The 21467-nt window shown below is 41.6% G+C and overlaps 1 protein-coding gene across 2 annotated transcripts in view; it reads right to left on the bottom strand.

Annotated features, from left to right (window-relative positions):
- Positions 1 to 21467, bottom strand: part of TEK (TEK receptor tyrosine kinase) — a 103777-nt gene that overhangs the window by 53956 nt on the left and 28354 nt on the right. For both annotated transcript variants that reach the window (XM_060014862.2, XM_060014863.1), the window contains exon 2: positions 6041 to 6352. In XM_060014862.2, coding sequence (XP_059870845.1) covers positions 6041 to 6352 — 312 coding nt within the window. The remainder of the gene's footprint in view (positions 1 to 6040; positions 6353 to 21467) is intronic.

The following is a 21467-nucleotide window of genomic DNA, read 5'->3' as shown; positions in this document are numbered from 1 at the left end:
GGTTTGTTTATATTTTCTGCTCCTTTGTGTGAAGATTGTTTAGCTGACCGTGGGACTTCTCGCTCAGCATTGTATTCTGAAAAGGAACTGAGATTCTCCACTCGGCTCAACTCCAGTGTGGCTTTACGTTTTCCCCATTCTGTGGTTTTTTTTATTATTTCAGACTTTGCGCCTCTTAAGCTCCCTGTTTTGGGGGTCGGAACACAGTTGCACCAGAGTTCCCCTGCCACCCAGCTGGCCACCTCCCGCATTCATGGCTCTAGGTGGATCGTTCTCTGCTGAGGACTAAGAAAGTGCATCCACAAGCCAGCCTTGCACCTTGGGCTTCCTGATGACACAGGAGTCCGACCTGTACACAGTACGCATAGACTGATAGTCACGTGACTCGACTGGATCATGAAAACAATAAGCCCCTATTGACCAGGCATTGTTCTAAGCACTTCACACATATTTAATTTTCATAATATCTCTAGGAGATAGGTACTACAATTATCCTACTTTTACAAATGAGGACATCAAGGTCCAGAGAGGTCAAGTAACCTGTTCAAGGTTACACAGCAAGCTCACAGGAGAGCCAGGATTTGAAGCAGGTAGCTCAGCTCCAGAGGCCTTTCATAGGTCATATAACACCTTCTTTTAGAAATGAGATTGCTGAGGCCTAGGTTATGGGATGACTTGCTTGAGATCATTTGGATTGATTAATTAACTCACAGACCTTAACTACGAACACAATTCACTTATTCCTTAAGCGGTGGAGAAGAAACTAGAAGGTAGTAAAAGTTATAAACAAAGACGCTTCTCATGGATGAAAAACAATTGAGCTAAATTTCAGTTGTCTCCTTTAATTTAATGATAAATAAAAACTGAGAGTAATAATGTCATTTTAGGTCCGTTGTTATTTTGTATAATTTCATAACAGCCCTGTGAAGACCAGATATCCACAGTCTGTCAGTGTGGAGATGGAGTTAAGGGTGACCAAGTCCCTTCCCAAGGCCTTCTAACAATAAATGTGAAAGTTGAGACACAAACTCAAGAGCTCCACACTTGTTCCAGACATCAGCCCTCCAGACCCATCCTACTCCGGGCCCGGCATCCTTACCTCTCACTTCCAGCCATGCTGAACTGTACTCAGTCCCTCAAACAGATCGCATGATCACTCACGTCCAAGTCATGAACTTTCTCCCTTCTCTTCTGCTCCTTCCTTTCCCCTGTGTCTCAGCAAGTCCTACTCATTCATCGGTCTTCATTTAGATGTCACTTTCTCCAGGGGCCTTACGCAATCCTGGAATCCAGGTTAAGTGCCGTCATACTGCCCTCCATATACCCTGTCCTTCCCCATTACAGCCCCACTCATACGAGGCTGAGCATTCCAGGAGGGTAGGCTCATGGCGGTTTTGAAAGGCAACACAGGGATCAGACCCAAGTTTACCTTCCCAGGTCCAACACGGGAAACCAGGTATATGAATGCTTCTAGTTACAATAGTTATAAGACTTACCTACTAATATGAAATCATAATAGTCCTCATCAGATATGCATTTGGTAATGATTAAATTACATAGCAATGTGTAGAAAATTGCTAGGGAGATGTCAGGCACATAATAAGTATTCAGGAAATGTTAACTTTGTTGTGTTTCCCATGTGTGGCACAAATAGAGGTTTAAGAATACTTGTGGGGGGCTTCCCTGGTGGCGCAGAGGTTGAGAATCTGCCTGCTAATGCAGGGGACACGGGTTCGAGCCCTGGTCTGGGAAGATCCCACATGCCGTGGAGCAACTAGGCCCATGAGCCACAAATACTGAGCCTGCGCTCCGCAACAAGAGAGGTCGCAATAGTGAGAGGCCCGCGCACCGCGATGAAGAGTGGCCCCCGCTTGCCACAACTAGAGAAAGCCCTCGCACAGAAACGAAGACCCAACACAGCAAAAATAAATTAATTAATTCATAAACTCCTACCCCCAACATATTCTAAAAAAAAAAAAAGAATACTGTGGAATGAAAGAATAGATGAATGAATCTGATTTCAAATTTTCCTATTTTCTTCATACATTTAACATGCTCATTTGAGTTATTTAGATACAAATGGCTCCTCTCGGTCAACTTCACAAATCATGTTTGGGAAATTGGATGTTCTTAAAGCAAAGCCATTTCTCAAATGAAAAGAGGAAGAAAAATAACCTAGGTTTCTTCTGATGGAACACTCTGTAATAGATCTTCAGATGTGAAAACATTCCAAACTTCATTTATACCTCCCTATCCCCAAATGCAATGTGCAGGGAGGTTTGAAAAAACTGCTTTTGACTTTTTTGGATGATGCCATTGATAAAAATCCCTTTGGCCATTTGGAGCCTGTGAGCCAATTTAAGCTGTGTTTTGGCACAACTCAAATGGATTTTCCACTTCCTCCCCAGATGCACGAGTCAGCAGCAAAGCAGGGATATAGTGATGTTTATCCTATCCTGCTGTGTCCCTAGGCGGGCACTCCTGAGTTCCCCTGATGTTTTAACAGGGAGTTAAGAGCGTCATGAAGACACAGTGTTGGAGGTTTTCTTGACTCACCATAAAGGATATCACTTTCCTTACACCGTATTTCAGCCATTGGATGGTCAACAAAAGAAAATCAGTTCAACAGCTTGAGATGATGTTGTTATTCAAATACAGGAGAGAAAGTACTTCCTATTTTTCTATTTTGTCTAAACCTCCATAATTATGTTAAAAGATGATATTAACATTTTCCACAGTTGAGTAGCAAAATTAATAGTCCCACTAAATTACTGCTCATTCCAAGGCACTAAATAATGACAATTACTGAACATTTACTGTGAGCCAGATAATGTTGGTGATTTCATTTGATTCTCAAATGTACGTGGTAAAGTCTCTATCCCCATTTATTTTTTCAAATGAGCAAACTATGATTTCAGGTAAGTAATTTGCGCTGGGTTATACCAGCAGTTGCAGAGCTAGGCTCAAACCCATGTCTGGCTAACATCCACTCCCGTATCTCTGTGCTCTAGGTTGCTTTTTGGGGTTTCAACTAGAGTTTGTTGTACTTTATAAAACAAGTGCTCAGAATTGGGGTGGGTGGTTAAAGTAAGTGAGAGTGATATAGAGAGGGTAGTGCAATAAATACAGACTCTGAAGCCAGACCGCTTGGCATTAAATCCTATTCCCACCATTTACAAACTGCTATTGTTATTATTATGTAAATTGTTCTGCAATGTCTCACTTTACAGTGAGCTTTCAGGAACATATCTACTGTGTAAATCAAATCTTACACTCATGGGAGCTGGCTTCTTGTATATACCATCTTACTCTTATTTAAAACCTAAGACGCTTTTGAAGATATTATTATACCCATTTCACAGATGATGAAAAATGAGACCAATAGAAGTTGAATAACTTGCTTAAGGCCATACAGCTGGTAAGTGGTAAAGAATTAAACTCAGGTGAAGTTGAGTCTAAAAGCCATCTTCTCTTCACTGTTCCTCACTATCCATGCCTGCCTTAGCCTCATTTAACTGAACTTAAACTATGCTTTACCTGTGCTGACCTGGACTCTCACTTTGGCGGGATCATTACGGTTGGTTTTGTTTTGGTTTTTTTTTTGCGGTACGCGGGCCTCTCACTGCCGTGGCCTCCCCCGTCGCGCAGCACAGGCTCCGGCCGCGCAGGCTCAGTGGCCATGGCTCACGGGCCCAGCCGCTCCGCGGCATGTGAGATCCTCCCGGACCGGGGCACGAACCCGTGTTCCCTGCATCGGCAGGCGGACCCTCAACCACTGCACCACCAGGGAAGCCCTACGGTTGGTTTTTGACTCCCAATATTCTGTTTTAATTTGCTCTACGGATTCTTATTTATACATTTTCAGGACAGCCCAGAAAGGGCACTTCTCATGTCAAACCTGTGAGATCACTGGGGCACAAATCTCAGATCATCTTCATTCAGAATGTGGGCATATCAGCAGAAGGACATAACTCTTTACACAAGTCAGATCCCAATGACACATGTGAAAAATAACAGAGCCGACTTTTCAGCCACGATAGCTTTGGCACACCTCACATCCCTTTGTTCAACCTCTCTTCCCTCATCAGAGAGCTGCATTCCTGGGAATTTCTGTTGTGCACTTTTCCCACTCGCCTGATGCCATTTAAAGGTGAATGTTATAGTTTTGCTAAGAGGGCCTTTTCCCTCATTTGTGATGAATAATGATTTTATCACTTTGATCTTAAAACGAGCTTGCTGCCTTCAAATTTTTTAATTACCACCATTAGCAAATTCAAAGAAATATTTTCAGGTAGACCCCAGCTAGGGGCTGACTCTAACCCCTTGCTACTCAAAGTGTGGTCCTCAGCCCAGCAACATCTTATCCCCTGGGACCTTGTTAGAAATGCAGAATCTCAGGACTCTCCCCAAGGATCTACTGACTCAGAGTCTGCATTTTAACAAGACCCTTAGGGTGATTTTATAAGCATTTTTAACCTTGAGAAGCAGTAATCTAAAAAACCTACAGATTCCTGTATAAAAAGCTTACAGTCAGAAATGTGCAGAGGTGCATAATTTATCTGGATCAATTTTACAATTAAAAATCAAATCCTAAAGAGCTCACAATGTCATTGTCTCATGAAATGACACATCCTCAGTCCACAGTCTCGTGTGGTTATGATGATGTTAATTTGGTGAGGACCCCTTCATTTTAGTAATAACCAACCCAGAGAAAGGGACTGAGGGTGAGGGGCCAGATCATTTCCGTCAGAACAAGGAGAGGTCATTTCTGCTGGAATCTGTACCTTCGTCCCAGCAGATAGCATCAAGAGCACCAGAAGTCTACCTGCCTGTCCACACTTGGGAGCCTTAGGGCAGAACAGAGTCATTAAATAATGTTTACAATGACATCTCCTCCAACTGCCATGAGTTTGGTGGACTGGCCCAAAGATACAGCTTAGGACCCACTTCTATTTTGGGAGAAGGGTTCCATCACATCACTGCTTTTTGAGGCACCGAAAGGAGTAATACTCTTCCTTTGCAGAAGGCTCTCAAGGTCCTCCTTCAAAAGTTCTGGTGTTCTGTGAGCTGGGCCTGGGTACTCCACTTCTAAAATTAAATCATGTCGCCTGAAAAAAAGGGCCCCAATTCTTCATCCCTCCCTGTATCCATACTCGTGGCCATGTAATTGTGTAATACCCTCCCATTCTGACTTTAGGCTCAGCTGTTCGACTTGCTTTGGGCAATAAAAGTGAGGCAGAAGTGAGAGTATACAGTACTAAGTTTAGGTTTCAAGAAGCCTCGTGTGTTTCCGCTGGCTCTCTTGCACCCCTGCTGTCTCCATGAGAACATATCTACATTAGCCTGCTAACGGATAACAGTCACGTGGAACAGAGCCAAGGTAGCCCAACCAGGGCCAGCCTAATAAGCCTAGAGCCAGCCAATATCCACACACATGAGAGAGCTGCCCAGTCAAGATCAGCCACCTATCAACGCAGCTGACTCAGACTCACAAGCTATGAGTCATTATCATTATGCCACCGTGGCTTTGGTCGTGTGTTACACAGCATTACTATGTCAATAGATAACCACCGTACCAAGTAACTAATTAAATTGAGTTATTGAGAGATGTTTCCCTTAATGTTTTATTTCTACCATATTTCTCCTCTGAAAACATTTACTTCTGTTAAGAATACTCAGAGGCCAAGAAAACAAATAAGGAATCAAATGAAAAATCAATGAGAAAACTCAAAATAGCCCATAGTTTGGCGGTGGACACTTGTCTTCATTGCTGTGAATCATATTATATACACGTAACATGTTCCTATCTCCATCAGGACCATGGAGTCCTTAGGAGAACATGTGATAGATTTCATTTCATCTCATGAACTAGGCACAAGGTCTAGTGAAAGGATTGTATGTGAGGGAGTTGGACTAGATCATCTCTCATCTCTAATGCTCTCAGGCAGCTCATCCCCAGCCTGAGTGAGCAGCTGTCAAGACAAGAGGCGGGTGTGGGTCTCAGTGGACCTCACCTGCCCACAACCAAGGGGCACGTTACCTTGTTGGCGCATCTTCATGGTCCGTATCCTTATTGCCTCTCCTCGAACTCGCCCTTCACAGAAATAAGCACCATTGATTGTACTAGCCTTTTCTCTCTTCCAAACAACTTTTTTAGCCCATTCTCTGGTTGCATCTTGAGTAACTTCCAGTGGATCCTGGTGCTGGTTCATTAAGGCTTCAAAGTCCCTTCCTATGATGATGGGCTCATGGGGGCGCCATCCAGAGGCGATGCAGGTGAGGGATGTCTCAGCGTCAGACACGAGAGGTAGGGAATTGATCAAGATCAGGTCCATGGCACCGTCCACTGTTGCTAAAAGGAAAAGACGGAACATAGTGTATGAGGAAGGTTATTAACATGGCCCCACAGGATAAGCTGGTGTTTACAAAGCCTTGTCTAAAAATAACTGTGTGAGCCGTCTTTCTAAAATGCTACTCTGATCATGTGCCTATCTCTCATTGGACAAAATCCCAAACTCTTTACCATGGCATCAAGACTCTTCATCACCTAGACCCTGCTAACCACTGCTGCCCCATTGCATGCCCTAGCTGTAATGGACTATCGGTTATTCTCCATTCCCAAAACAAGATGTGCACTAGGTGTCTTTATGCACTACAGTGCCTGAGACATAGTTAAGTATTCAGTAAGTGTTTGCTGAATTGAGACAAATTCATGATAATGGCATTATCATTATTTATCATTAATTATTGATCAATTAATGATAATGTGGTTCTACCCCAATAATAATGTATTCTAAAGAAATATGTCAATGACATACACCATATGCTAACTTTATAGACTCTCATCATTATCAAAGTATTGCCTGATTCCACATTAAATTCCGCAAGCTAAGGGAGGGACTGAGTGAAGTCTACATTTCCCTCTGACCCTCATCTTTGAAATGAGCCTAATAAGACCTGTCTTGCAGAATTCTTGTAAAGATTAAATGAGTTAAACTACATCACCTGCCAAGCACTGTGTCTGCAATATACAGGACACTCAATGACCATTATTTCATTTCTCTTTATTCTGCTTCTGAACACCTAGCCCCAAACCTCAAATCTTCCCAAATGTAAAAAGAAAATCCTACCTGACTTTTAAGATTTATTTACTAAGTGATAAAGCACATTTACAAAAAGAAAACCCTCTCATTTCACTTTCTTTCTCTCCCTCTCTCTATTTCCCTTTCTCTTCTCGTTTCCAAAGTTTTGAAGATAAGCAAATGGAATCTGTGCCTATTCTCTCCTCTTGGTGAATGTGGAAATACCAGGGATGGAGGTTGTTTTCTGGCTCCAGTGATGGTTGCTTCTCAAGTCTACATAAAATGATCAGGAGACTAGAAAGGTCAAGCACAGCGGGTGATGAGGGCTAATGGAGTCTCAGGGACCTTTATGTAGATGTAAAGTGATTCTAGTATGTTCCATGTTATCTTATTTAATATTCATCAAATTCTCTCCTGGGAGTATGCGCCATGATCTTATTTTTAAATATAAAGAAATTAGGGCTCAAAAGATTGAGTAGCTTATTCTATCTTCCACAGCTATTGAAGTCAGAGCTGGAATTCAAATTCTCACTGATCTTTCAGTTCCTTAGCTATACCATGCCCTTTCCTACCTCAAAACCTTTGGACATGCTGATCCCTGTGCCTGGAATGCTCTTTCCCACTCTTTTCATGGCTAATTTCTCTCATCCTTTGGGGTCTTAGCTTAAATGCCTTTCTCATGGACGTCTTCTTTACCTATCTTATCTATAATATCTACACACTCTCATCCCATAAAGATTACCACAGTCTGTGATTATTTTATTTGATCTCTCTCCTCCTAGATGATACATTCCATTAGAATGAGAATTGAAGCTGTTTTATTTGCATTGATTTACATAGGAATATTCTACCTATTCTCAGCATATAGAGGACTTAATAAATATTTGTTGGCTAGATGGATGGATGGACGGACAGATGGACAAATTTTATACCAGATCTAGTTCAGTTTCACCAATTCACTTGGCTCCCACTTGTTGAAACATGAGGTTAAAAATGAAAGTTCTCTTCTATTTACAATAGCCAAGACATGGAAACAACCTAAATGTCCATTGACAGATGAATGGATAAAGAAGATGTGGTATATATATATACACACCCCATGGAATATTGCTCAGCCATAAAAAATGAAATAATGCCGTTTGCAGCAACATGGATAGACCTAGAGATTATCATATTAAGTGAAGTAAGTGAGAAAGAGACAAATACTATATGATATCACTTATATGTGGAATCTGAAATATGACCCAAATGAACCAGTCTATGAAACAGAAACAGACCTGTGGTTGCCAAGGGGGAGGGGCGGTGGGGAAGGGAAGGATTGGGAGTTTGAGGTTAGCAGATGCAAACTATTATATACAGGATGGATAAACAACAAGGTCCTACTGTATAGCACAGGGAACTATCTATATTCAATATCCTGTGATAAACCATAATGGAAAAGAATATGAAAAAGAATATATAGGGCTTCCCTGGTGGCACAGTGGTTGAGAGCCCGCCTGCGGATGCAGGGGACGCGGGTTCGTGCCCTGGTCCAGGAGGATCCCGCATGCCACGGAGCGGCTGGGCCCGTGAGACATGGCTGCTGAGCCTGCGCGTCCGGAGCCTGTGCTCCACAACAGGAGAGGCCACAACGGTGAGAGGCCCACGTACCGCAAAAAATAAATAAATAAATAAAAATAATATATATATGTATAACCGAATCACTTCGCTGTACAGCAGAAATTAACACAACATTGTAAATCAACTATACTTCAATAAAATTTTTTTAAAAAATGAAAGTGCCCTTCTGAGTCTAAACTGACCCCTTTGCCCATATTTAAAAGACTGTTTTGATAATTACTGAATTTATGAGGGGGGGAAAGCAAATGTTACGCTTTTACAAAATGCTATAGAAAGGTGATCAGTGGTTGCTGAGGATTTGGAGCAGACTGGTATTCATTTACCAGACCTACTTATGCCAAGCACTGTGTCTGCCATGAAGTCCTCATACAATTTGTTTTTGACGGCATTTGCCAATGTTTGATGTATTCAGTGATGTTTTGAGGATGATCCTATTAGGAGCTACATTTTACCTGATTCACTAGGAAGAATTTCAAAGTCAAGTCTTAATGTAAGTAGGAGTTGGTGTTGCAATATTTTTCTTGTAATATTAACTCAGTACGCTGAGGGAAGAAATCTTGAGTAGAATGGGTTCCCAAGCCTGACCCTCAAGCATCTATCTTGCTTCTAGCCTCATTGGTTTAACTTTAGGATTTCAAGAGAGGGAACAGAGGTTAGGATAAGAAAAGCATCGCAAGAGAGAATGAGCTAGGAAACCTAGCTGTGGAATTACAGCCTCCAAAAATAACACCAGAGCACAGTTACCCGTCCACACACACACACACACACATCCAGCCCTGCCTCTGAGTAAGTACCACCTCATCTCCCACACTCACTCCTTCCAGGCATGTTCCCAGAGAGAGTCATCAAGAGGAAGGAAACACTGTAATTCTTTCAGCTCCAGTGGGATCCACCCCCATTTCTAGGGCCAGCTGAGTGATTTGCCAAAACCAAGGGCTCTGCTCTGAACTCACCGAACCGCATTAGCACTGGCCGTGGTTTATTTAATGACTTTAGGAAATGATAGAAAAAGCAGTTGATTTGAAAAGACAACCACACTGCATCTGTAAATTATTTCTAGGTATGGGTCTAGTTTATTTTTCCTTTTGTTCCTCCCAGCTCTCTCCCTTTGCTTTCAGGGATAGAAAGGGAAACTGTATACTCTGAGAGTCTGGATTTGACTACACTTTGCTACCCTTATTCAGCATGTCAGTTTCAGGAAGCACTCTTCCACCCATGAGTTCTCTGTCCTTTGTACTGCCACTTACAATAAAATATCAGAAGAATTTTGTACATGAGTTTTAGATACAGGAAGAAATACTTACCACGTTCCTGGAATGAATTTTAAAAATCATCTGTTTTGCTTTCCTAAAACAAGAATCAGTATTTGTTCTTGTTTGCATATGCCCCAGGGAATTTCTGGAAGGTGATACAGGAAGCTAAGAACAAGGGTGACCCATTAGGGGAGAATGAGGTCATTGGGGGGGACAATGACCGGGGCGGGGGTGGGGGGGGGACGACACTTTTCACTGTATACGTAATGTATACAATGTTTTTGAACCATTGGAATATTATCTACACATAAAAATTAAATGTAAAAAAGTAAATGTTAACTGCTCTTCCCTTAAAAAGGTGCATTTGCAAGGGAACCTAGAACCAGAGAAATATATATGTCTCTCATCATTTATCCCTACACTCACTCCAAATCTTTTTGGATCACATCCATATAATGCATTTTCTTTTCCTCTCAACTTTGGACTAGTAATAGAAAATGTGACATCGCTCCACAATGCTGAGAAAAAAATTGGTTAAAAGAAAAGAAAAGGGGGGAGGAGAGTGGCCAAACTTCACCTTTCAAAAAGAAGAGAGAAGCAGAGGCCCTGCTGCCACAGGTACAATTGTAGCCTGTGGCTTCTCAAAAGGGTTCTGCTACTGGCATAGTGAGAGGTGTAACTGCTACTGCGTGACTGATGCTACCCAGGAATCTGCTGTTGGTGACATTTTCCTGAGAATAAACGCCAAGAGACAGAGCCCACCTGGGCTGGCACAGCTATCCGTCCCCACACCAACACCTTTTCTTCCACTACAAAACTTCCTCTCCAAGTCCTACTGCAGACCGGTTTTGAGTTGTTTCACCACAACCACAGCCTGAAGAGCTTGGATCAAATTCATTAATTAGTTCAATTCACACTTCTAACATCAAGACTAAGAGTCTGCCGTAAGTAAGATGCATATGGAATTTCACACATCTTAACGTGTTTTGGGGATTGATATTATTTTTCCTCAGCAAAGATCTCACAAACACTTTTCAATATTTGCATAAAAGTGTCTCTTGTTTGTAAGGAGATACTGGCCAATGTAACACAGCAGCTATTGGGTTAACAAATGACTGTTCATCACAGTTGAAGCACAACAATATCCTACAACATTGTTCTGCTCATTATGTTTTCTGTGTGTTGTACTGAACAGCATCTAACATTTTGCAGTAACATTTTCTCACTAAATCTCACTGTGGTGAACACAAAATGCTGCTTAAATCTTCTTTTTGCGTATAGATTGTCTCTTTTTTTAATTTTAGTAATTTTTTTTCTCTTTTTTTGGCTTCATTGGGTCTTAGTTGCGGCACGCGGGATCTTCATTGAGGCGCACAGGCTTCTCTCCAGTTGTGGCGCGCAGGCTTCTCTTTAGTTGTGGTGTGTGGATTTTCTCTTTCTCATTGAGGCGCGCCAGCTCAGTAGTTGTGTTGCGTGGACTTAGTTGCCCCACAGCATGTGGGATCTTAGTTCCCTAACCAGGGATCGAACCCACGTCCCCTGCACTGGAAGGTGAATTCTTTACCACTGGAGCACCAGGGAAGTCCCTGCATATAGGTTTCCTTATACTCAGTATTGCTTCTGTAAAAATAAAATAACACCCCCTGAGGAAACGTAAAAATAAGAGAAATCCCTTAAGAAGGAATACAGAAAATGGACCAGGTGTGGCTGACAGGGACCAAAAATAAAACGGAGCCAGGCAGTCACGACAGACCTGGGACTGAGTCACGTAATTCTTTCTTAGAAAAACCACACACAAAAAAACCCTATAAGGACTTCTGATTCTGCTAAGGTCCTACCTGGAAAAGCCCCTAATGAGAAGCTTGGATGACAGCCAATCATCTAAAACTTGTGGTCAGGCTGCAAGGGCCATCCAGTTCCCTTATGACTCTCCCAACCGTGGCTTCTGCAGCGTCCCTGGTTTGCAAACCTTGAGAACAACAAAACTGTGCTTTAGGGCTTCCCTGGTGGCGCAGTGGTTGAGAGTCCGCCTGCCGATGCAGGGGACACGGGTTTGTGCCCCGGTCCGGGAAGATTCCACATGCCGCGGAGCGGCTGCACCCGTGACCCATGGCCGCTGAGTCTGTGCGTCCGGAGCCTATTGCTCCACAACGGGAGAGGCCACAACAGTGAGAGGCCCGCGTACCGCAAAAAAACAAACAAACAAAAAAACTGTCCTTTTGCTTCAAGATAACCCTGATTCTTTCCTGGGATTGATTTCTAATTTAGGATGACACTTCGAATAATAACCCATCATCTAAGACATGGAAATATCTTTCTTTAAAAACAGTCATAGAAAGGACTCTGGACCTAAATCTACACCCATAGAACCAAATAGAATTAGAACCAAACTGAATTAGAAATGAGAGACACAGTCATGCTTTTCAAACTGTGTTTCAAGGAGCTGTTATTTCTCATTTTCTAAAAAAGGTATTCCAGATCTTTCTGAGAGTGACGGAGGTGAAATTAACAGAGCGCATTCCAGATGTCCCCACATACATACACACTCTCACTGAGCAGCTCAACTTTCATCTGTTTGTTTTATATTTCAGCTCCACATAAATTTTCATTTGGGAGAAAGGAATTTGCTTAAATAAAACATATAAAACCTCAAAGGTCATCACTTTTAACAATTTTACTTTTACAGATGAAGAAAATGAAAGGTTAAATGAATAAATAGCAATGAAAATACGTCCCTGCCTCACAAGGTGCTGACTCCAATTAGTCTGCTGCGCCCCTCCCTCCACATTCAAGTTCAGCACAGCTGCAGAGGCAAGTTCTGATTAACACAGCTCCCCAACCTTTGAAGCACTTGCCAGCCAAGCGGAAAAAGCAGGTTAAATTACTGCAGAGTGTGGCTATTCCCTTGCGCTTCTTATTACCTCAGAATTGTGCTGTCGGGTGGAGTTTCACTAATATGTGTTTGGAACAACGTATCACGTCTTCGGAACAACTGTCTGTATGATTTCTTGGAAGTTTGGCATTGACTATGTTTCAAATTTTTCCAAGGTGTCCTTGGTTGTCTCAGCTTCCTAACAGCAGCAGATATCTTAGAGTTCTCAATATGTCAAATGGCAATGAGCACTACACCTTGGCCAAAAGTATTTTTGAAATCAGGGGATTGGCAATGAACTGATAAGGTCTTGGCCAAAAGCATTTCTGAAATCAAGGCCCTGACAATGAGCAGAGAAGCAAAGACATCCCCAAAACTATCCAAGATTATTTGGTGGAGCTGTTTGGATTTTGGTTTAGTTATTTTTTATGGTGTCCAGAAAAGGAGAATTCTCTTCAGTTTAAAAAAATGAAACTCATTAAATTACTCATATGTCTACTCATCTGTTAACAAATTTATTGAGCACCTCCCATGTGCTAAGGTACTGTATTGGACCCTGGAGACACAACAATGAATAAAACAGATCTGATCTCAACCCGTATGTAATTTACAGGCAAATGTGGAAGACAGATATGGCAAACCAATCACATAAATAAATATAACACTGGAACCATGATAGGTACCATGAGAGAGGATTATAAGGTGCTATGGGATAGCATAACAGTGAGCTTAATCAAACTTGGCTGGTGTGGAGAAATGGTTTAGGAATCAGGTAAGGCTCCCTGAGGAAGTGACATTTGGCACCTGAAGGAGAGTTGGAATTACCAGAACAAAGCGAAAGGGATATGAGAAGAGAGTCAGGAAAGTTTTCCCCCAAAGGGTAACTACTGAGCAGGATTTGAAGAATGAGTAAGTGTTTAATAGGACTCACCACTAGAATGTTCTCTCTTGGTTAAGGTCAACATCCTAAAGTTGACACTAATTTCTTTTTATCGGATTCTAAGAACTACTGGCACCATTTCTATGTGTCAACTCTATGTTAAAGTAGTTTTCGCGTCTCCTCTCCCTTCTTGCGTTCCCAGAAGAAATCCCGTTCCCAGGCATGTTTTCAATATTTTAATCTTTTGTTTGTTTGTTTGTTTGTTTCTAGGATACTTTTATGTATGTAATAAGTCTCTGAGCAATAACTTCATCCTCAAATTTCCTTCCGAGAAGATAGTGGGCAATTAACGAAAAGATACCAACATGCACAAGCCTGGAAATACCCAAAGGAAGTTGCTAACTTTTTACATGCACAGTTGGGAGTTAGGCAAGGACACCCTTGATATGACTAGGCTGGGTCTCTCTAACAACAAACTGCTCTCACTCAGGAGTTGCTCCAAGCCTGTTTGCCCCAAGGGCATGCCCATTTCCCATCCCCGCCTCCCTGACAAACAGGATCCTCGTCGACTGACTGCCGGAGGAGACAGCATCCCACCCCACCACCCGGTGAACGCCAGAAATTTTCCATCCAGGATAAATACCGCATGCTCTAGTTAGAACATCAGAATTGCCACCAGTCAGCAAGCAAGTTTCTATTTTATACAGGAGTAGACACAGCATCCACAGAGTGTGACTTCACTAAATGCCCAGCACCCATGCACACTTACACGCAAAACTCCATTTCTGTAAGGCGGGGCTGGAGGAGGCATGGCACCATCAAATCAAGGGTTGTTTAAACTGGAAAAGACTTTAGAGATTGCCTGGTGCAAGCCTCCCACTTTATAAAGGGCAAACTGAGGCCCATGGAAAAGAGACTGGCCAGTGGTCACACAAAGGCTAATGGCAAAGCCAGCCCTCAAGTGTGAATTTCTCCCCAGGGCCTTTTCTGTCACCCCGGGGTAGCAGGGTAAATGGACAAACCTTTAATGTGAGGGAATTTGGAATGTGCATCATTTTGACAGGATGGTACCTGAAGAATCCTGGAGCTTGGCAGAAACTGGGCCAAGAGAGAGAAGACATTGAGGAGAGGCAGCCAAAAAGCTGGGAAGGGTACAGGACAGAGAGAGTGGGAATTCCCAGAAATGAGGTTTGCCCACCTCGTAAATCCCCGCAAGCCTTACAATGCTGCCTTATAATCTTTCCTGTCATTTCGCCCCGAGAGAGGGATGCTCTCTAATTGAATCGTATTTGTCCATTGCCAGCAAATTTATCTGGTGTGAGAGGAATCCATCTTTGGAGCCAGGCCACCTTCTCTTTCTGGGTTCTTCTGCTTCAATCACCTGCCAATTTCCCTTCTCCCTTGTGCTGCCAAAAGATGTGCACAGACGTACATACTCACTCCCACAACCAAATATCTCTATCGTCCAAGACAGAATTCAACAAGCTCTTTAACTCCTAAGTTCCCTGTTCTCCAGATCCCAATAAGGAAGGCAATTTGGGTTGATCTGCTTGCACAAAAAAGAGAAGAAGAATTTAAGAATAGCTTAAAGTGACAACTCTGAGAGCTATCAGAAGAGCAAACCAAAGAAGTGAGTCTGTAATGGGAGAAGTTCAGGACCACGATCATTTCTAAGAAGAGACCGACAAAGAAAGAGGGCTAGCGTTCTCAGCAGGCTTCAGATTATACCGTGTCGGGAAGAAAGATAACACTGTTTATTACAGACTACGTAATAGGTACTATGCAAGGTGTTTTACAAACTTCGTGCGCTTGAATTCTTTGTGCACTTGAAGGAAGGGATTTATATTCCATTCTATAGGTTAAAAAAAGAAACTCACAGATGTTCTGTAATATGCCCAGCGACAGACAAATAGAATTTGAACCCATGTCTCACTAAGTTCCATAACCCGTCACAATGCTTCACTCCAAACACCACAAGAGAATTCTATTTTGCCCTTTGTCCACTATTGTATCTCTAGCAATTAGCACCGTGCCTGGCATATAACAGCTCTTCAATAATCGCGGATGAAGGAATAAATAAATAAATGAATAAATAAATAAATAAGCAAGCAAGCAAGCCTGGCCTTCGATGAGTGAATTTATTCAATAAGCACTTACTTAATAAGTACTATGAGCTGGGCCCTATGCTGCCTTCTGTGGACGAAGAAAAGAATAAAATATGGTTTCTGCCTTCAAGAAGCTTACAGTCTGGCCATCCAAAGGCATGAATATACACAAATCCACAAAGGAAAACACTGACAGATTGCACTATAGAAAATGCCAAAATCTTTTCTAAAATAAATAGCCAACTGCAGTAGATTGAAATATAATGGTCACAATAATTTGCATTTCCTTCCATTGAGAAGTGAAATCTACTTCTTTACCCCTTGAATCTAGGCTTGGCCATGAGACTATCCTTGACCAATGAAACATTAGCAAATGTGACAAAAAGTGCTTTTCCCCTGGGCCTGCCCCCTCCTACTGCTCTATGGGACCCTGAGACCACCATGAGGAAAAGCCCAGACTAATCCACTGGAGGATGAGAGACCACATGATAGACACATGAGCCATTCCAGCTGAGGCCCAATAGACCAAATGCCAGATATGTGCATTAACCATCCTAGACCATCCAGCCCCAGCCAAGCCATCAGCTGACTACAGATATCAGCCAATCCACCCTAGAGCAAAGAACTTTCCAGCTGACCCACAGAATCTAAGATATAATAAATGTTTGTTGTTTCACCATTACGTTTTCAGATGACTGTTACTCAACAAAAATTAACTGATACAATAATTACCATATGAAATGATAATTAACTTGACTACAAATCCCAAAACACAAACTAAAAGGACATCTCATCATTCGTCTATCAAATTAACTAACAATAGAGAGGGTCATAATATCTAGTGCTAGCAGATAAACAGGAAGGTTTACACCATTGGTGTAATAGATAAAAAGGCCAAATGGGAAAAATATTGTTATGGATAAAACTTAAAGAGTTAATATGTATAATACATAAGTAAATTCTATAAATTAATAAATCAGTAGTAATTCACAGAGGAAGATACACAAATAGGCAACTGTAGTAAATTGGAAAAAAGGGTCACGATATTTCTAACACTCCTTGGAAATGCATTTCTGGGACATGCTTGCAAATCTATAGTTGTAAAGTTACATAAAAGCTAACCCTAATTCATCACATTATATGTCAGGCACTTTTCCATGTGTGTAACATAATAACTTAATCCTCGTGGAACCTTATGGAATAGGCACTATGATTATCTTTTACAGATTATTTTACAGAAAAGGAGACTAAGACAAAAAGAGGTTAAATACTTGGTCATTGTCATACAGGTAATTAGTGGTAGAACTGAGATTCACATTTAGGCACACTGATTTCAAAACCCACTCTTTTAATGATTAAACTATACACATATTACACTGGTTCATATCAAAAATGGATCTTCTAACAATTCAGTGAAGAAAGTTTAGTCTTTTCAACAATAGTGTCAGAACAACTGGACATCCATATGCCAGAAAAAAAAAAAGCCCTAAACTAAAACCTCCCACCTTGTACAAAAATTAAATGAAAATGGATCATGTAAAATGTAAAACTATAAAACTTTTGGGATATGGGAGAAAAATCTTCATGATGTTGGAGTTAGGCAGTGAGTTGTTAGCTATGACACCAAAAGTGTGATCTGTAAAGAAAAACATTGATAAATTGGATTTTATCAAGATTTCAAACTTTGATCTATGAGAGACACTGTTAAAATCAAAATACAAACTCCAGACTGGGAGAAAACATAGCTGACAAACAACTTACATCCAGAATATATCTTAAAACTCTCAAAACTTAACAGTAAGAAAACAAACAATTCAATTTTTTTAATGGGCAAAAGATTAGAGACACTTCACCAAAGAAGATATGTGGATGGCAAATAAGTACACAGAAAGATGGTCAGTATCATTATCCACTAGGAAAATGCTAATTAAAACCATGTGAGACACCACTGCACACCCATTAGAAAGGCTCAGAAAAACTCTGACAATACCAAGTGCTAGCTAGAATATGTAGCAACTGTAACTCAATCACTGCTGGTGGTATGTAAAATGGATGGTCCAGTCACTGTGGAAAATGGTTTAATCATTTTTTATAAAGTTAACTATACATTTATCACATCACCCGGCAATCCCACTCCTATGTATTTACCCTACAGAAATGAAAATTTATGTTCATACAGTGAATGTTTATAGCAGCTCCATTTATTCATAATCACCCCTAACTGGAGAAACTCAAATGTTCTTCAACAGACAAACGCATAAACAGCCGTTGTACATCCAGACAACGGAATACTACTCAGAAATAAAAAGGGGTTAGACTATTAATACTTGCAACAATATGGCATTATGCTGAGTAAAAGAACCAATATAAAAAGGCTACATACTGTATGAATGCCTTTATATAACATTCTGGAAAAGGTAAGCCTATAGGATGAAGAGCAGATGAGTGGTTGCCAGGGATTAGGAGTAGGAGAGATGTGACTAAAAAGGGCAGCACAAAAAAGATTTCAGGGGGTGATGGAATTGTTCTCTATTCTAACTTGGGGGCAGCTGCATTAAAACTCATAAAGCTGGGGCTTCCCTGGTGGCGCAGTGGTTGAGAGTCCGCCTGCCGATACAGGGGACACGGGTTCGTACCCCGGCCCGGGATGATCCCACATGCCGTGGAGCGGCTGGGCCCGTGAGCCATGGCCACTGAGCCTGCGCAGTCCGGAGCCTGTTGCTCCGCAACGGGAGAGGCCACAACAGTGAGAGGCCCGCGTACCGCAAAAAAACAAAAACAAAAACAAAAACAAAAACTCATAAAGCTGTACACACAACATAACTTAACTGTATTTTAATTTTTAAAATTATAGTAAAAAGGTATCCTCCATAATTACCAATACAGATATGCAAAGATACGGCAAGAATATTCACTGCAGCCTACAGCCTCAACTGGAAGCAACACAAAGTTCATGAATGAGAGCACGGCTAAATAAATGATGGTTCATACATTTAATTGAATATTATGTTTGCATGGAATTATACCTTTGATATATTAAGTGAAGAAAAGATGCAGAACAGTATGTTTGATCTCATTTTTGTCAAAATATTGAGAAAAGCCTAGAAGTCACACACCAGTAGTGGTACTTCTGGCTAATGAAATTGCCAGGCTCAGGGATCAGGGGTGGGGTGAGGAGGAAGGGCAGATGTTCACTTATTGTTTTACATATTTAGTATTGTCTCTCTTTTGTAATATTAAAATGAAGACTTTTATTATAAAAACACATGCAACTAATCAACCTAATGGCAGTTTTTTGCTTAATTATTTACACATCTGTCTCCTTCCTTAGACAGTGAGCTCCCTGAAGAAAAGACCTCTAGTTTGTTCATCTCTAGCTCCTAGCACCAAGCACTGTGTTTGACAGACCGTGCATATTTTTAATATATTTAAGTTGAATTTGAAGAAATCAACAGTAATTGAAAGTAGAACATCTTTTTTTTCTTTTTGGAATTTTAATTATAAGTCCAAGAATGCTCCTTTGACTAAATTTTGATGTAAATTATCTTGAAAAGATCTTTGTTTACTGACTCTTTTTTAAATTAATTTTTATTGGAGTATAGTTGATTTACAATGTCGTGTTAGTTTCAGGTGCACAGCAAAGTGAATCAGTTATACATATACATATATCCACTCTTTTTTGGATTTTTTTCCCACATTGGTCATTACAGAGTATTGAGTAGAGTTCCCTGTGCTATACAATAGGTTCTTATTAATTATCTATTTTATATATAGTGAAAGTAGTACATCTTAAACCCAGGTGACAATTCTGTGAATTGTTATTAGCCTGGCACCATCAACAGGATAGTGGAGTAGTTAAGAGCTTTGGTCTTGACGTTCTGTCTCATTTTCCTCATCTGTAAAATGGGAGAATAACCTCTAAATCATTGACTTTTTAAAATATTTATTTATTTATTTTTGGCTGTGTTGGGTCTTCGTTGCTGCACGTGGGCTTTCTCTAGTTGTGGCGAGTGGGGGCTACTCTTTGTTGCGGTGCGCAGGCTTCTCACTGCGGTGGCTTCTCTTGTCGCAGAGCACGGGCTCTAGACACGTGAGCTTCAGTAGTTGTGGCACGCGGGTTCAGTAGTTGTGTCTCACAGGCTCTAGAGCACAGGCTCATTAGTTGTGGCACACGGGCTTAGTTGCTCCATGGCATGTGGGATCTTCCCGGGCCAGGGATCAAACCCTTGTCTTCTGCATTGGCAGGCGGATTCTTAACCACTGCACCACCAGGGAAACCCTAAATCATTGACATTTGTGTAAAGAGCTATCTGTATTAGCATGACATGAAGCCAGTTTGATCAAGTTAATCTGTATGAAAATATGGTCTGTGTTAGCCCCAGAGGAAGGGTTTTTTTTTGTTTGTTTGTTTGTTTTAATTTTTAAGTCATCTTGGAGCTAAGTCACCCACAGAAGGAAGAACTTCTAATGGCTTTGTGTCCTGCTGTGTGACCACCCTCCCACACACTTCAAACCCACATGAGCAGGAAACAGGCTGATCATGAGCTAAGGAAGATTCCCTGTGTTTCCTTCTAAAATCCTTTGATTGCTGCCCCCTTTCTTACAGGACTGACCTTAACAGGAAACCAAATCTCTGCACATGCAAGTGATTCTGGAAAAGCAGTTTCACAACCAGCTTGGTGGTGTGGAGGGAGCCTTGGAGAGAGAGATGAGGGGGCTACTCAGAGATGGACACAAGCTGTCACTCCATGGCCCTCTGCCAGCTAACCCTCGGGAAGACCACTGACCTAGCCCAAAGGCCTCCCACCATGTCCCTGGACCAGAGAAACTTCCTTACATTTTCTTCCTCATCTTTAAAAGTGAGAACTAGGGACTTCCCTGGTGGCACAGTGGTTAAGAATCAGCCTGCCAATGCAGGGGACATGGGTCCGAGCCCTAGTTGCGAAAGCAACTGAGAAAGATGCCGCGGAGCAACTAAGCCCGTGCACCACAACTACTGAGCCTGTGCTCTAGAGCCCGCGAGCCACAACTGCTGAAGCCTGCATGCCTAGAGCCTGTGCTCCGTAACAAGAGAAGCCACCGCAATGAGAAGCCCGTGCACCACAAGGAAGAGTAGCTCCTGCTCACCACAACAAGAGAAAGCCTGCGCACAGCAACAAAGACCCGACGCAGCCAAAAATAAATTAAATAAATAAATAAATACATGTACTAAAAAAATAAATAAAAGTGAGAACTATACTCCGATAAATTTTTTTTTTTAAAGTGACCCTCTGCACAGTCTATAGCTCTTCTACTTTGCTTCACTTTACTCTTAGAGCAGGACAGTAGCTCTGTATTCTGAAGCACCACCCCCACCACTGACTAACCAATGGGGTCATGATCTTAGCTCAGTAGTGAAAGAGGGCTCAGGGACCCTCTAGCCTCATTTCATTTAGTTTAGGAATTCCTTTATTACAATTCTGGAATCTACTGTCCTCTGGGCGTTACCTGAATTATTTCTGTGACTGGAAGTCTCCTATTTGGGAAGCAGCTTGTGAGGCCATATTCCCTCCCCTCCATCAAAAAAAAAAAAAAATCTTGCGTACTTCCAAAGTACAGATTCATTTGCCAGGTAGAATTCCAACTATAAAATTTATGTCAGTTTTTCCCCTATCA

This window comes from Delphinus delphis, chromosome 6 (assembly GCF_949987515.2).
Source record: "Delphinus delphis chromosome 6, mDelDel1.2, whole genome shotgun sequence".
NCBI lineage: Eukaryota > Metazoa > Chordata > Mammalia > Artiodactyla > Delphinidae > Delphinus > Delphinus delphis.
This window is presented reverse-complemented; position numbering and strand designations above follow the sequence as displayed.